Genomic DNA, 17,474 nt, shown 5'->3' with positions numbered 1-17,474 from the left:
AGTTGCCAATCAACCCGTAACCAATATTGATAAGACTGTAAGTAGATTGTCAGGTAGTATACAAGGAATAGGGACGATTTATGTCTCCCAGTCTACTGCGCAGTGGCTCGTGCCGCAGGTTATCAAAGTTAATTATTCTCCAAGAATTGCGTATCGGGCTTATTGAGGAATGTTTGTATATAAAAGTTATGTCAGAGGTATATAACATTGGTAGGGTTTCTCTCTAATTAACACATGAGATATGATTCACTTGATGGCGCCACGAAGCCTTCGTCGAAATGTTTTATTTGCATGACAAGGGGGTCAAGCATTTTCTTTGCATATTTTTGAGGAATGTCTTTTAGCGCCTTGGCAATCTATGTTCAAAGCAATTAAAACTTGCCAACACACATGTTTTGAGACGAGCATCCAGTATATTATTCAATGTTTCTTAAAACAAACTCCGTAAAAAGGTTTTATATTTAATTTGTCTTCGTTCATAGTAAATAAAACACTCAGTTTTAAAATACTAGTGCATTTATTTCGTACACATAAACCTATATACAAAACAAATAGACAATCCAAATTAATATCACATCAGAAAATACACTGCTAACTATAACACTACAAAATAATTTACAAAAATATACAAAATTAGATTAAAAAATATAAATGTCGTCATGCAAATGTCTTTATCAATATCATTTATTTAAATTGCGCTTTTATTGTTATGTTCATAAGGTTGATTTTTTTTTAATATTTAGGCAAATTAATATCAAATTAATTTTAATCAATGTGCGCTACTACTCATATATTTAAATGCTCCATTTTCAAAATACAAGAAGAATAATAAAATTAAATAAGTCAATAGTAACTTACACAAAAAGCAACCTTATTGAAACAGAATAAAGGCGTCAAAATTCTTCTATGAAATTAAATAGTCAATTCTTAAACTAGACCAATAAATATTTTCTGTATTTCAAAACATTTATCAAAATACTGCAACATCACAAGTATTTGGAACATAATTATATCATTTTAACGACAATATATATTTTAAGTTTAAGTTTAATGAGATTATTTTATTTAAGAATAAATCGTTTTACATGGAATCTATAAAAGCAATTTTGATTCAAATTGATAATTAATGTAATTTACTTTTTCAAACTACGCTTGGTCTTATTTAATTAACCCTTGAATACAAAATCACCTTTACAATAAATTTAAATAAAAGTTCAATTTTACTTTAGTATATATTTTACATGGTAACACAATTCTATGCTTAACTTTGCGTGTGGCAACAAAATTGTTTGTTCTGCAATCCAGTACATCGCCAATTATTTTTTCTAAATTAAACTAATTTTAGGCACTTTCTGGTACCCAACAAGTCACTTATATCGATATAAAATACATTTAGATAATAATTTGATTTTTTCACGTAAGCTGTATGACAAAGCGAATAAAGATAATAATTAATTAATTATAAAAAAAACTTAATTAACGTTATATTTTGACTAAGTCGCAGCCGTGTTTACTACTATTTATGAATGATTATCTCAATACTAAAGAACTATTGCAATCACTCGCAGACGTCAGAGGTTTCCGAAGACTAGTTCCTTTCACCTTACAGGACTGCTTAGTCAAGAGTTCGTAAAGAAAAGATAAACTTGTCCCATGCAATGCTATGCCTCCTTGGGTAGGTACTATATGTTTTACTACAAACATAAGCATCAATAGATAACATTCTAATTTATGTAAATGACATTTGCGTTTGAGTAAGTGACATCTCTTTGAACTGTCTCTGTTTTCTACTAACGCTAACGATTGTAGAAATATCACTTGACTGCAGGGGCTGATATAATAATGCGTTGTATACTTCGCGTACGTGGGATCAGTTTGTCTCCTCCTTTACGTTTCGGTCTTATATGACAAACTGTTTGAAACTCACAAATTCTATTATATTGTCTCTCCCGATAAAAAGGTTTTATTAACATAACATTTGCAGTGCACACTACTGGATATCAATATTAAACATTCACTCCATATTAATACTTTTAAACATTTGAAACCAATAAGCAAACATATCTAAATTGTGTGCACTCATTACATACATTTGCTTTTAAATTGTAATAAATTTAAAAAGTAATGTCGTTTTCATTATTGCGAAACTAGAACGTGTGAATTCTAGAACAAGGTTTCTCTTTTAATTAGAGTATTGTTATTTTAATGTACATTTTATTATTAACTTGAAAACGCGATTACGATAATTTACTTTTATATTTACCTATTAAGTTTGAACTCTTGGCTTTTAAGCTATAAAATGCGGCTATTTAGAACGTTCTCAGAATTTATTGCTTATTTTATAGTACCACATGGGGCTATTTACAATCGTCTAAGAATTTATATATTATTAGATAGAGAGCAGAGTATAAAGCAAAAGAGAAGATATGGTATGGTATAAGCCTTTTGTCAATGAAGACAACATATAGCTGGAGACAGAAGTAGTCGGGTATCAAGGACCTCGTGTCCGAAGATCTAGTAAAATAGAAGAAGTAAAAATTGATATGGGTGTTCAACAAATTGTTATGTGACTTAATTTAATGTGGTTGATTCACTGAGTCACGTGATCTTGATTCATTCAGATTGGTGATTTGATAGATATATTTAGATTGGTATATTCTGATGAACACAACCTTGATTATTCTGTAGTTTTAGTTGACAGTTTGAGTAGCATATTAGCTTGTAAATAACCCCACAAATTACTAGCATTGAATGTACAAAAACTAAATATCAAAGCCAAATTATAGTTGTATACAATTTAGGAACTAAAATTTTACTATATTTAAATACAAATCTAAAATTTACACAATGCAAAATCATGAAAACTTCATGATTTTTCATTGTTTAAAATATTTAAGAAGCAGTCCTCATCAAACAGTTGATCAACAAGAATCCTTACTCGTCTGTCAAATCTCGAACCGCTATGATTAGCTGTAGGTTTGATAGTCAACCAACCACATTCAGAAAGCTGTAGCTTTAACAATAGAAGAACAGTCGTGTTTAAGATCAACACTGGAGGCCTACCGCCACGTCTTAACGTATTATTATAATGCGATGGAAGAGAGCGCTCCAGGTAGAGTGTAATGTCGCCATTTTAATATCACTTTAAGACGTGATTGTGGACTCTGAGTGAAAACACATCGACTGATTTAAGAAACTCTTTTTCGAAGTCGGTTAAAACGCCTAAGTTTCACGCTTTCTTTGTCATAGCTAAGTGAAATGCATACACAAATAGACATTTTAAATACAGCCGTAATTGTTAAGTCTTCTTCAAATTCACTTAACTCAGTTATGGTGCAGTCAATAGGCCAAGTTTACTACTCGTACAACTAATACCTCTAATCATCATCTGTGAACCTGGTGGGCGTGTTCCTCTGCTTACACCTCCTGACTAAGACGTAGGTGATGCCGGACAGAGCCAGCAGGACCGGCACTCCGAGCCCGATGGAGATTATGATGATGACGAACAGAGAGAAGCTCTCTACTGGCGGCGCGCCGTAGCCTATTGTGAATGACCTGGGGATATTCAATGTTAAGTTTTTAGACTGTTCAGTATTACCGTAGAATGGAATGAATTGAGGTCAAGGTATAAATAGAAAAAAAAAGTTTTTTTGGAGTGCTTTTTGCTTAATTCTATTGAATGCTTGTGAATATTCATGTTGCTATTTTATTTTTTCTCTTAAAACATCCGAACTGTTTGAAAAGATTTTGTTTCTGTCTACCCCGAAAATGTCTCTATTCGCCCTGTTTTACGAGTAACTTATAATTACACTAATGGTAAGAATAGTAGTTGCAGATATGCTCCTCAATCGACTCTACATACTTTAGAATCATAGGCCACTCAAAAATACAAGTTCATCAAACATTTTGAAAACAAGTTAAACAAATGGACGTGGTACAACACGCTGTCGTACATAAAAATATTTTTTGCGCGGGTAAGCAATCATCCAAAAACTATCTATGGACATAGATAGTTTGTTGATCCTTAATACGTAACAATAAAATAACTTCAACAAAGTGCCTTCACAAAAGCAGTATCGCATTTATTAAAGGTTAAAGCAACTCACCAAGAAGTATAGTTGTGTTGTCTGTAGTACCCGTCTCCGGGCAGACCGAACGATATGAACATCTCCTGGACTAAGAGACTGTTGTAGTCCTCGTAAAACACCTTCAGGATGCTTGATTTTGGTAGACTTGTTCTGCGAACACAATATAATATAAGTTTTAAATCAAATCTTGTGAATGGTTGACCACAATACTTTCCCTTTCTGTACTCTTCGGATATCGTTTTAAAATGATATAACCTTACAATCGATTTATAGGCTAGGCTAGTTAGCTAGACGGCAACTCCGCGGCATCAGGTCCAGTTTAAGGACTCTGATATACTATTAGGTAAACCGTACTTAAACGATTATAAATACGCTTCACGATAACTATAATAATGGCGCATTTTTGACATACATCCAACTTAAGTACTTTAGATTATTTTCTTAGTAGTGCGTTTGTGTTTATTACTTAAGGAGGTAGTGCCTAATATTCTGGGCTGGTAACAGGGACCGGCCGGATACTCATTGAAAGGGTTTTTGAAGGGGTTTTTTTAAGCGCTTCAAGAAAAAACCCTATGACATATGTTACACCTTCGAACGGATTACTGGAACCCTGTTCCGAACAGGTTACCCTTTCACTACCCTGTAACACTGTAACAGGGTAACCCACTCCAACCTAAGACAATGTAATATGCACTCTTTATCATAGACATTAGTTTGAAAATAGTATAACCACGAGCGCACGTGACATCTTACCGCCCAACGGCGACATTGTTGCATTTACCGAGCGACTTGTAAACATGGAATAAAAATCATTGTGGATATGATCTTACAGTTTAATTTTGCTTGTCGCACATTTCAAACGTTGTGATATATATTTTTCGTGTCTATACTTGTAGACCAGGGTCGATAATTTTTAAAACCCATTAGAAAAGGAGGGGAATATTATAAATATGAAAGGCAAAATAATTTACGGGCGATCTGAGGTCGGGAAGGGGGTGGGAGTGACGTTTGAAGAGTAAAAAACGGTTTTTCTCGATTTCCGGCAAAACTAAAATTCGTATCGAAAAAAGTCAAATGGCAAAGTTGTAGGTAATAAAAAGATCTAAAACTTTTATGTTTACATTTTTTTCACATAACCTCAAAATTTATGTGAAAAATCCAAAAAACCTTTTATTTTACCAAATTTATTTTTGTAACGAAATTTGGTGAAAACTTACTTTTTTGTGTCCCAAATACGCTGTAATTTATTTGATTAAAAATATTTATTTTTCACCTTATTTTGAATTAATATAAAAAAACACTCTAATTTTCAATCGAAAATTCACCCGTCAAATCTTCTCAGAAAATGCAAAAAATGAAAAAAAACTTGTATTCGATTTTTTTTTAAATTATTATAAATAATTTCATCTAAAAATTTTATCTCATTTTGTGTTCAATAGACCAATAATTGAGGAAGGTTTAAGGCTATTTATATAAAATTACGCTGCAACTAATAGGAGCGAAGATTTAATGGAAAATGTGGCAAATACGGGGAAAAATATTAATTTTCGAGGGCATTCGTTCAAATATTCCTAACTTATATCTTCTAACCACGCGGACGAAGTCGCGGGCATCAGCTAGTTACCTATATGGCTGGTTTTCTTATCATGCAGACATGACGCGACGTTTCGCGCGTAGGTAGTTTGTCCGAGAGGCGCGAGTCGAGGCGCGACGCCTCGGCGATAGAAGAAAATCAGTTGTAGTCTTAGTAAAGCAATGAGGGGCCGCTAGGGTGCAAGTATGCAGCTCAAGTTTAGTGGGTAATTCAGGGTAACACGAATAAAAGCCTTTCGTAAAGGTAACCACTTCAAAGGGTTAAGTTATTGAAGGGGTTAACCCCTTCACGTGGTTACCATAATGAAGGTGTTAACCATTTCGCTGGGTTTCGAGGATGTAACTCGAACAAAAGGTAACACTGCGATATGAGTTACCCCGCGTACGGGTTACCCTGTCAAACGGCTTAACTCTAAAGTGGGGTTGTCCGGTCCCTGGCTGCTAATTCTTGTGAAAGCCTAGCTTTGGGCCTATCAATATTTGACTAACATTATGTAACTCATTAATGTACTGTATTCTGACAAATAAATTCATCTTTAACTAAGGGCGATTTTTCAATCATCAGTTACCTTTTATCCGAGGAATAAATATGGGCGGTTGACATATTTTCTATACAAAAGCTGTCAAAACGTAAAAAATCATTGAAAAATCGGCGCTAAGTTTAATATAAACATGTACTTACTTGGTGAAGTTCGAGATGTAAGCGTTGGTAGACGAGGAGACGCTGCGCTCGGGCTCGGTGTAGCCGACCGGCCGGAACTGCATGAAGCCGCCGTCGTCCGACCGATACGACTTCGGAGTCTTGATCTCGAATATCTGAGAATTTTCAACATTTTCAGTCACAGTCGCTTTTATTTGATCATCGATATTGTATTCTTTATTTAGCATAATTTATAAGGAATAATTTTAATTAGCTATTAAATGCGTTACAGAATATACGTAAGACATTCAAAGGACTTTTTGCGAAACAAAAATTTATTGCTCCATACCTTTTGCAAGCGCTCGGTTCTTAATTTGATTTTTAATTACCTTAAGCGCCGTTTCAGACCAATCGAATCCTCTGTTAACCCTATTTGATAAGCGTTGAATTTCCTTTTTCCTTGAAAATGTGTAAATTATACTCAAAAATAATATTTTAAACTTTTACCTCAAAAACTCCTGGCGTATGCTCATCATCCAAGCTCTTCCTCATGGTATACGTCATATTCTCCTGCTTGCTATCAGTACTGAGCATCACGAAGTGTATGGCATATCGTGACGCGTTGTAGTCACGTGACGTAGTCAGGTTCACCAGCCCGATGTCTACGAGCGTCGAGTTGGCGGTGTGGATCAAGTGGGGAAGGTCTACGGCGTAGTCAGTGTAGGGGAGGAGGTCCAGCTGTGGGAGATGTTTGATTAGAATTGGAAGTTGGTATAAAGCAAGTAGGTTTTCTTCAGGACGACAGAAAAAAAGGGATTGGCCAAGATATGAACTTACTGGAGTTCGTTACCAATATCAGGCAATAAGTGGCGAAGCTTGAAAAACCGTATTGGTTGAGTGGAATTGGATAGGTATCTGGTCTTTTATGAATTTGTCTTGAGAAAGGCAAGTTTCTACCGTATTTTTTCAGATATCATCGGCCTAGCCTTTTCCCAACTATTTTGGGGTCGGCTACCAGTCCAACCGGTTTCAGCTTAGTACCAGTGTTTTCCAAGGAGCGACTGCCTATCTGACCTCCTCAACCCAGTTACCTGGGCAACACGATACCCCTTGGTTAGACTGGCTGTCAGACTTTTTTCAGCTTCTGACTATTTGTAACGACTGTCAAAGATGTAGGAATAACAGCCGGGACCCACAATTTAACGTGCCTTCCGAAACACGGAGGAACTCGTTATGACAAAGATGGTCACCCATCCACGGACCAACCGCGTCAAGCATAGCTTAACCTGTGATCGAATCACTTATGCGGTTATAGCTTAGCCACGAGCTCCTCCTATTTTTTCAGATACTGCAGGACAAACCCCTCCGTTCTATTCGTGCTTTCTTTTCAGTACCATACTGGATACTTTTCTTCTTCTTCTAACTAAACTAATTTTTCCGTTTTGTTTCACTAACAAAAAATTAATCCTTGTGCCGCGAGGTTTTCTAAAACATTCAAGACACCCAGACTCAGTACAAGCATTCGTGGCTCACAAAAACCCTCGTCGAGCCCGTGAACAATGGTTTTGGATGACCTCAACAACTGAGCTATCTTACAGTCTCCATATGATACCTTAATATCGACGGTCCCCTTCCTCCAGTGCTCCTCGAAGTGTCCCTGCATGTGCAGCATGGCCTCCTGTCCGGTCAGCACGCTCGCGCTGCGGCTCCACACCGCGTTACGGAACGATATCGCGCGCTGCGGGCATTTGTTATCGATGTGCCCGTTGTTGTCTATGTCATCGTATTCGTGTAACTGCAAAAAAATGGACCTTGTTAATTATGTCTATTTACATTAGGATTTCTTTTTTGATTTGCAACTGAAATAAAACAATTTATTCTGTAAATAGGATAAACGTCATCACTTTAACATATATTTTAAGGTGTCAGCATTTCCTAACTGACTACTCTGTGCATCTTATTTTGTGGATATGTATTTTGTACATTATTTTGTGATTGTTTTAAAAATTAGAGAAATAAATCAATTACGCTGGTCTAGCAATCTATTTGGTCCGTAGCAATTGAATATAATCTGAGTTAGAGTCTAATAAATCAGTTTTTTATTTGTAAAAATCAAATGCTGGTATTGAACTAGGTAGAGATGGAACTGAAATCAATAAGATTTTTATGACTTGAGCTCACGCCAATCGCTAAAGGCGCTGAGCATGTTTTAAGTAATTTCAGTCGGTCAAAGACCTCTTAGCAATACCAGTAGTACCTAAAACACCCCTACGCTGCCGTGCCGTCAGCAACTAGCGTGAGTAGAAGTCATTAAGTTATCACGAAAAATATTTCTTTAACTAAAAAGCGCTAGCACTTTCTTTTATTTTAGAAAATTCTGAAAGCACACAATCGTTCCTATTAAGCTAATTACTGTGCAAACTCTTGCCTGTTCTCCATGCTGAGTCGGAAACACTATTCTTGGAAAGGAATCTCGTCACAAATTATGCATTGATTGGAATGCTTATGGAATTGGCGTGCATTCAAGTAAATATTATGAGTATGTGGAAATACTAATCTACAAATACTGCTCAACTTCCGTTTCTAAACGGAGTTATTTGAAGGATAACAACGGAAAATACTGGAGTATTATAATTAAACATTAATAATTCTCCTAATTAAGGTACAGAAATATCAACTGTTGTTTTGGGTTTTATTCATATTTGTTTAATTATTACATACCAAGCAACAAAGTTTCCTCATCTGCATATCTGACGTTGATAAACAATTGTGCTAATAAAATAGGTAGGTACATATTTACATACATACTCCTTATTAAACACTTACAAAACATTTACTTTGTGTTCAATTTGTGAATAAACTTGTATTTCGCCCTGAAATTGGTCCTCAATTCATATTATCAAAATTCTAATTAGCTCATTTTCTATTAATACTGTATCAAATTTTCAACTTTATAGTTTGAAAATTAAAATACAAATTGAGTATAAAAGTTTATACATATAATAGACCTAGTCACGGGACACATTGATATGATATAATAATGCGCCATATATCTGTATTTGTTTAGTGCTTCGAAATGGGGACACAACCTATGACTCAATGATATAATGCAAGTTAGACTCAGCACATAATATAGTATGTAGCCTACTCAGTCACACATTTACAAACAATACATATATAATTTACTATATTTATATCTACACGTAACAAATTCATTTTTAATTCATATTTATTTAAAATATATTATACATAAAAAGCCTTATTACCTATATACATATATTTACAATAATAACAAAATATCAGTACACATAAAACTACTAATTATCTAATACTACGGCATACACATTGCGGCGAGGCGCATTGGAAACGCGTTGCATCTCCGGTTGGAACCGGATCGGTCTTACGTCCGGCGCGCGCGCCGCTACTCACCGCGCCGCGCCAGTCGGCCACTTATCTCGCTCGCGAAGCCTGTGTCGCCCGCTAACCGAATGCTGTACGGCTACCGCACGCACCAGCGTGTTATTGTTAATATTTTCGTCATCACTATCGCTTGCCTATCCACCTTTCTCCTTCAAGCACTCCTTCTATTCTATAGCTCTGCTTGTGCTATAAGACTGTGTGTATGTGAACTATGTGTGATTGAACAATATAAATATTACGTGTAGTGAAGTTGTTGGAACTTTTATTTATCCGAAACCTCTTGACGAACACCACATCACCCATCCACACCACAACTGGTGACCCCTAAGGACACGAAGACTGAAGGTTGGTACACTCGATACAAAATGAGCGACAGCAGTGATTCTGTAAAAACAGCCGGTTCGAGAAATGACGGCCATGTGACGCGGCGAAAGAAGGCAGTGCGCGTGTCCAATGACGGACGTGAAATTTGTCGCGCGAAAATTAAAGTGCCGCCATTCTCGCCTGAGGATCCGGAACTGTGGTTCGCCCTGATTGAAGGCCAATTTGACAGCCATGACGTCACCGACGACGGCACAAAATTCACGCATGTCACCAACAACCTGGACATCCAGTACGCCAAAGCTGTGAAGGACATCATTGTAAACCCTCCAGCCCAGAACAGGTATGGCAAAATTAAAACAGAACTCATCAAGCGACTCTCTGCTTCGCATGAGAAAAAGGTCAAGCAGTTGCTGACGCACGAGGAGCTTGGAGACAGAAAGCCATCTCAGTTTCTACGGCACCTCCAAGACTTGGCCGGCCCATCTGTTCCTGAGGACTTCGTCAGATCTATTTGGTGCAACCGTCTGCCAAATAACATCCAGACAGTGCTAGCGTCGCAGCCGACACACTCCCTGGAGCAGCTTGCGGATTTGGCTGACCGCATTCAAGAGTTGACGTCCCCATGCAGCGTCGCCGCGACGTCATCACACAGTGCAACCGCTTCACACCCATCGGATGAGATCGCGGAGCTGAAGAGGATGGTCCAGCAACTAACCCTCAAGTTGGAAGAGCACACTCGTGCTTCCTGCTGCGCGACCTCCAGCCGCTCGAGACCGCGTGAACGACTGCGTTCATCTTCACGTCAGAGAAGCCGATCCAGCTCCAGCTATAAAAAGTACACGATATGCTGGTTCCATGCGAAGTTCGGGGAAAGGGCTAATAAGTGTAACAAGCCCTGCGACTACAGAAAAGCGGGAAATGCCACGGGCGGTCGCTAATGGCGACAGACGATTGCCCATCTTCTTCAGGTCGCCTTTTCGTCACCGACCGCAGCACGAACACCCAGTTCCTGGTAGACACCGGCAGCGACCTCTGCGTCTACCCCCGTTCTGCGCTTCGAGAGCGTCGTGCCAAAACAGAATTTCAGCTCAGCGCGGCCAACGGAAGCGTCATCGACACTTACGGCTTTATTGAGCTTAACTTAAATCTAGGCTTAAGGCGTAATTTTGCTTGGCGTTTTGTTGTAGCAAATGTAACTAGACCTATTATAGGCGTTGATTTCCTTAGCTTTTATAACTTAATTGTAGATTGCCGCAATCAGCGCCTAATTGATAACACTACCACATTATCAGCCAGTGCTTCTTTAGTAAATGCTAATGTTTTTTCGGTTAAGGTTTCGACAGGCGACACGCGCTTTCACAACATCCTGAGCAAGTTTCCGGAAATTACACGCCCTTCAGGCACACCAACCGTCCCGAAACACAACACCTTGCATTATATCAGGACTACACCAGGACCTCCTATCTCATGTACCCCTCGTAGACTGGCACCTGATAAACTCAAAATAGCTAGGCGTGAATTCGAGCTCATGCTTAGCAACGGCACAGCGCGTCCTTCTGAAAGTCCCTGGTCTTCACCCTTGCACCTTGCGCCTAAGAAGGACAACGGCTGGCGCCCTTGTGGTGATTATCGTATGCTTAATGCGCGGACCATACCAGACCGTTATCCTATTAGGCATATCCATGACTTTGCCCACTCCATTGCTGGTTGTACAGTATTTTCCACTATTGACTTGATGAAAGCTTACAATCAGATTCCGGTTTTCGAGGCAGATATTCAAAAGACTGCCATCACCACACCCTTTGGCTTGTACGAATTTCCCAAAATGACCTTCGGACTGAGAAATGCAGGTCAAACATTTCAGAGGTTTGTTGACGAAATGTTGAGAGGCCTCGAGTTTTGTTATGCCTACTTAGATGACTTTTTAGTCTTCTCCAAGGACGAGGCCGAGCACGAAGACCATCTTCATCAGCTCTTCAGTCGCATGAAGAAATATGACGTCCTCGTCAACACCTCCAAATGTGTCTTCGGCGCACGCGAGGTAACATTTTTAGGCTACCGGATCTCGGCATCTGGCACCAAACCCCTGGAATCCAAGGTACAGGCAATCAATGACTTCCCTGTCCCTAAGACAGTCAAACAATTGAGGCGATTTTTAGGCATGCTCAATTTTTACAGGCGGTTCTTACCACACTCTGCTTTAATTCAAGCCCCTTTAAATGCCTTGCTTACAGGCCGTGTAAAGGCATCACAACCTGTCGACGTGTCTGGCGATGCGCTTTTAGCTTTCAACAAGTGCAAAGACAGTCTCGCCCATGCAGCATTACTCGCACACCCAGATTGTCACGCCGAACTCGCCCTGGTAACAGACGCATCTGACCTGGCAATGGGTGCAGTTCTGCAGCAGCTTAAAGACGACGCCTGGCAGCCTCTGGCATTCTTCTCGCGGAAATTGAGTCCCTCGCAACAAAAGTACTCACCCTACGACCGCGAGCTCTTAGCCATATACGAAAGTATTAAATACTTTCGTCATATGCTAGAGGCAAGACACTTCGTGGTATTCACTGACCACAAACCGCTCAGTTACGCTTTCAGCGAACGTAAAGCTATCTGTTCGCCCCGGCAGTACCGCCACCTCGATTACATCTCGCAGTTCACAACCGATATCCGACACATTTCGGGAAAGGACAATGTTGTCGCTGACCCACTGTCGCGCATCGAGGAACTGCAGATGCCAATCGATTTTGACGTACTGGCTGCCTCCCAAGCGACTGATCCGGAGTTGACTCATCTTCTACGGGGAGATTCTTCACTCCGGCTGGAGAAGTTGGGTATCCCTAACTCCCATGCTGAACTTTATTGTGACGTCAGTACCACCTCACCCAGGCCGTTTGTCCCCAAAGTGTTGAGAAAACAAATCTTCGACAGCCTCCACAGTCTTAGCCACCCCGGCGCCAACGCTACGGCTAAACTGGTGGCTGCCCGGTTTGTTTGGCCTGGGGTACGCAAAGATTGTCGAGACTGGTCCCGACAATGCCAGTCTTGCCAACGCGCTAAGGTTCATCGCCATGTATCTTCTCCACTTGGCTCGTTCGAACTTCCGCGCGCTCGATTTTCCTTTATCCACGTGGACATTATTGGCCCTCTCCCTATCTCGCAGGGATACCGCTACTGTTTCACCGCTGTAGATCGTTTCACACGCTGGCCAGAGGTCATACCGATGTCGGATATGACAGCTGAAACAGTCGGGAAGGCATTGATATCGTGGATATCCAGGTTTGGATGTCCAACAGATATTGTCACTGATCGCGGCCGACAGTTTGAATCTTCACTTTTTCAATATCTCGCAAAAATGATTGGATTCAAACATCGTAGAACAACCGCGTATCACCCAGCTTGTAACGGGCTCGTGGAAAGATTCCACCGACAGTTAAAGGCAGCCATAATGTGCCACGCAGATTGCAATTGGGTAGACACGTTGCCCTTGGTGCTATTAGGCATTAGGAGCGCAGTTAAAGATGACCTCAAAGCGTCATCAGCCGAGCTGGTTTACGGCGAGCCGTTACGTTTGCCTGGAGAATTTTTCCAAGCGACCCCTATCGATTCCTCCGATATATTGGACTTCACCACTCGGCTGCGCCAATTTGCATCAAAACTGCAACCGTCACCGGCCTCACGTCACAATAAGTCCAAAATATTTATGTACAAAGATTTAATGACATCAAGTCACGTATTTTTGAGGGACGACGCATTACGTGGGTCTTTACAACCCCCTTACACCGGCCCCTATGAAGTATTAGAACGAAGTGACAAAACTTTCAAAATTATGTATAAGGGTAAAACCGTCACAGTGTCTATAGACCGCCTTAAGCCGGCCTACTCACTGATTGACCCAACTTCCAACCCTATCCCCACTCACACTCCTTCTTCTAACCCCAACCCCGGTTCCTTCCCTGATCCTGCTCCTATTAACCAAGACAAGCCAGTTCAGGATAACGTCAGAAGGACGCGTTCAGGCCGCACAGTTCGTTTTCCTGATTTTTATCGCCCGTAGTGACGGTCTCTGGGGGGGAGTGATGTAGCCTACTCAGTCACACATTTACAAACAATACATATATAATTTACTATATTTATATCTACACGTAACAAATTCATTTTTAATTCATATTTATTTAAAATATATTATACATAAAAAGCCTTATTACCTATATACATATATTTACAATAATAACAAAATATCAGTACACATAAAACTACTAATTATCTAATACTACGGCATACACATTGCGGCGAGGCGCATTGGAAACGCGTTGCATCTCCGGTTGGAACCGGATCGGTCTTACGTCCGGCGCGCGCGCCGCTACTCACCGCGCCGCGCCAGTCGGCCACTTATCTCGCTCGCGAAGCCTGTGTCGCCCGCTAACCGAATGCTGTACGGCTACCGCACGCACCAGCGTGTTATTGTTAATATTTTCGTCATCACTATCGCTTGCCTATCCACCTTTCTCCTTCAAGCACTCCTTCTATTCTATAGCTCTGCTTGTGCTATAAGACTGTGTGTATGTGAACTATGTGTGATTGAACAATATAAATATTACGTGTAGTGAAGTTGTTGGAACTTTTATTTATCCGAAACCTCTTGACGAACACCACATCACCCATCCACACCACAAGTATAACAGCAGTCACGTGAATTCTGCGAATTAAGTTGTATAATTTAAGTATTATAAACCTGGATCGAAAACCGCCAAAAGGCTACTGTTAAAGTAAAACTAGGCTTTAGCTCAAGCATCGTGACACCTACGTAGATGAAATTCTCACAGATTTTGTATTTCTCTTCTCTTGCCGCTAAAAAAACACGTCATTAAAAATAAAGATCGAAATTTGGCATTGCATTCTGCCATAAATTATCACTCGTAATATCTGTGGGAACCACCCACAGTCTAATTAAAAAAAAACCCAACCGATTTCTTTTTCTTTAGCCTGTTTGTATGGAACCCCCTTTTTCATTTAACTATCGCGTTTTACCGAGTTTTGCTTTTCCGGGAACGTTTCGGCAGTTACAAGTTGATTATGTCTTTGTTGCTTAGGTATAAATTATAATTGACTACCATTGTTCTTTCCAGCTTCACACCATTTTTATTAATTAAACAAACAGATTAAATTACAGTGAGTCATTCAACTTTCGCGAAACTGTTTGTTAAGCGAGTTGGCAATTTTAATAAAAGGCTAGTTAATTGAAGATACGCGTAATACTATACTAAGCATGCGTGCATCGCATCGTGTAGTTATTCATATTAAATCAAATAAACATCACCTTCAATAGCTTGACGTAAAAAAGAAACTACCTACATATACTATGTGTTAATCCAGGTTATAAACTGTCTGTGTACCAAATTTCGTCTAAATCAGTCTAGCGCTTTTTACGTAAAGATTAACAAACATTCATAAATCTAAAAAACTGCCCATTTATGATATTAAGTAGGATTCTAACATTTTCGAGCCTACAATGGCTACCCAGCTTTACACAAACAGATGCGTGTTATTGAACGATGCGGGTCGGTTTACGATTGCGTCAATCAATATTATATTGATCTTTTGAACATAATATTGGGATCTTGTTACACAATGTGGGTCAATGATAAGTGTTGACAATTCATTGATCATATTACAAGGGAGTTTGTAAGGGGCGTAGAAGGAAAGTTTGGTTATAACCTAAGGGCTTTCTGTAAAAAAAACTCATTTAATGACAATTTCATGTATGTATGCTAAGGTCTAACTGCAAGGAAAGTAAAAACTGCCGGAAAAGGTACCTACGCATTTTCGTTCTAAAAATATGGCAAAATATTACTTGTTTAAAATATCGCTCAAATAATGTTATCAGCTCCAATTAGTCAGGCAATGCCGAAAAAACCCAAAATAAATTATATATAATTTATATGGATAAAATTATAGAAAAACAAAGGCATTTGCTTAAGCTCAAATTAAGGAAAAAAATTACCTTGTCTATGGTAGCTGCAAAACTATACAGCCTCTGTCCCTTCAACACGAACTTGGAAGGCTCCGTATCATCCCATATAACATCCAGGGTGGAGTTTAATGAAGAGATAAGGTATATTATGGTTGGCATCCCTCTTGTGAAGTCCCAGACTTGGTGGATGGTGTCATGGCTGCCTCGGGCTTGTATGTACACTAGGGTCTTGTTAGTCTTGGGGAATGGACAACCTGGATTCAGCTTTGATATGATCTGAAAAGAGATTGGTTATGTTTCATTTTGTATTTAAATAGGTTTAATAAAAGGAGCTTCTATGTTTCATATATTAATTTAAGGAGTTTTTAAAATACTGAATATCTTTGAGTAGCTGTAACTAGAATAATTTGTGACACAATCTGTTTACTTTTTATTGCATGATGATTTCTTTCCCAGCTGAGATAACCTTTTATATTACTTCTTCTTTATTATGTAAATTAAGTGGTATCATAATTAACTTGGTGTGATAATCACACCTTGACAAGCTGAAAGAATGCAGGATGTAAACAAAGTAACTACACCAATGTGTTTCATGTTACTGCTGTTATGAGAATAAAGGTAAGTGGTAGGAAATAGTAGTAGTCAGTAGGAAAAATAAAAAGAAATATGGTCAGCACAAAGAAGTCGTGACACAATCATAGCTTCAATGTAGCTGTGTAGATAAAAAGTTACAGATTAATTAAGTGCTTTAAGAAAAGGTGAAAATTAAAGTTTGAAGTGCATTGTTAAACAAACTGCGACCTAGAATTAACAATATCAGTGACCTTCAATCTTCTAATATAGATAAGCGTAACATTCCTAAACAAAAGGGGGCGGTAAAACACTCCAAAATAGATACCATGACCAAACAAAAATTAAAAAGTATAATCGACCCACCTGTCTGTCTTCTCCATACGCAAGAGATAGTAAAAAAACAATTAATAAAGTCCGTAAATGCATTGTTATCGCTCCAGGAACAATATTTTTTACACAAACAATTACTTTTATGTTATTGTTAATATATCAGCGACACTGTGTCACAGTACAATAAACAAATGATAATGACATCGGCACGTGTGCTCCCTACGTCGTCGACAATTATTGCGAGTACGATAACTACTATCAATTAAATAATTAATAGCTTTCTCTTTGTGAATTCACACGTTCTGACTTCAGAGTTCAGTCATATCATATTTGCGTCATTTTATAACCCTATTAAAACCGAGATCGTATTTTGAGAAGTTTGTGGCGCTAGTGCTCTAACATTCTTCAATGATAAGTGACATAACGATGGTGAATAACTACAACTTCGTATTTCATCGCGTAATAGATGTCAAATTCGTTTAGAAATTCAACTGCCATTGACACTGACAGCGTGATCGGATAAGTGCTGCGATTT

At 38.9% G+C, this 17,474-nt stretch overlaps 1 protein-coding gene across 1 annotated transcript; it reads right to left on the bottom strand.

Moving 5' to 3' along the window:
• Window positions 1-498: 498 nt before the first annotated feature.
• Window positions 499-17,363, bottom strand: LOC113493802 (glycosylated lysosomal membrane protein A-like). The gene is made up of 7 exons (XM_026871824.1): window positions 16,973-17,363; window positions 16,067-16,312; window positions 7,934-8,116; window positions 6,829-7,059; window positions 6,364-6,497; window positions 4,107-4,238; window positions 499-3,555 (listed from the first exon to the last, which is right to left on the bottom strand). Exons 1-7 carry the CDS (start codon window positions 17,033-17,035, stop codon window positions 3,378-3,380), a joined length of 1,167 nt encoding a protein of 388 aa, XP_026727625.1. The 5' UTR covers window positions 17,036-17,363; the 3' UTR covers window positions 499-3,377.
• Between the last annotated feature and the right edge of the window lie 111 nt (window positions 17,364-17,474).

This window comes from Trichoplusia ni, chromosome 5, assembly GCF_003590095.1.
Source record: "Trichoplusia ni isolate ovarian cell line Hi5 chromosome 5, tn1, whole genome shotgun sequence".
NCBI lineage: Eukaryota > Metazoa > Arthropoda > Insecta > Lepidoptera > Noctuidae > Trichoplusia > Trichoplusia ni.
Note: the sequence above shows the minus strand (reverse complement) of the source record. Positions and strands in the feature narration are given on the sequence as shown.

Coding starts and splice junctions, on each gene's coding strand:
- LOC113493802 (XM_026871824.1), bottom strand. CDS start 17,035: ATGCATTTACGGACTTTATTAATTGTTTTTTTACTATCTCTTGCGTAT. Junction 7,060..7,933: donor AGGGGACCGTCGATATTAAG/GTATCATATGGA, acceptor CATCTCCCACAG/CTGGACCTCCTCCCCTACAC. Junction 4,239..6,363: donor TACATCTCGAACTTCACCAA/GTAAGTACATGT, acceptor TTGTGTTCGCAG/AACAAGTCTACCAAAATCAA.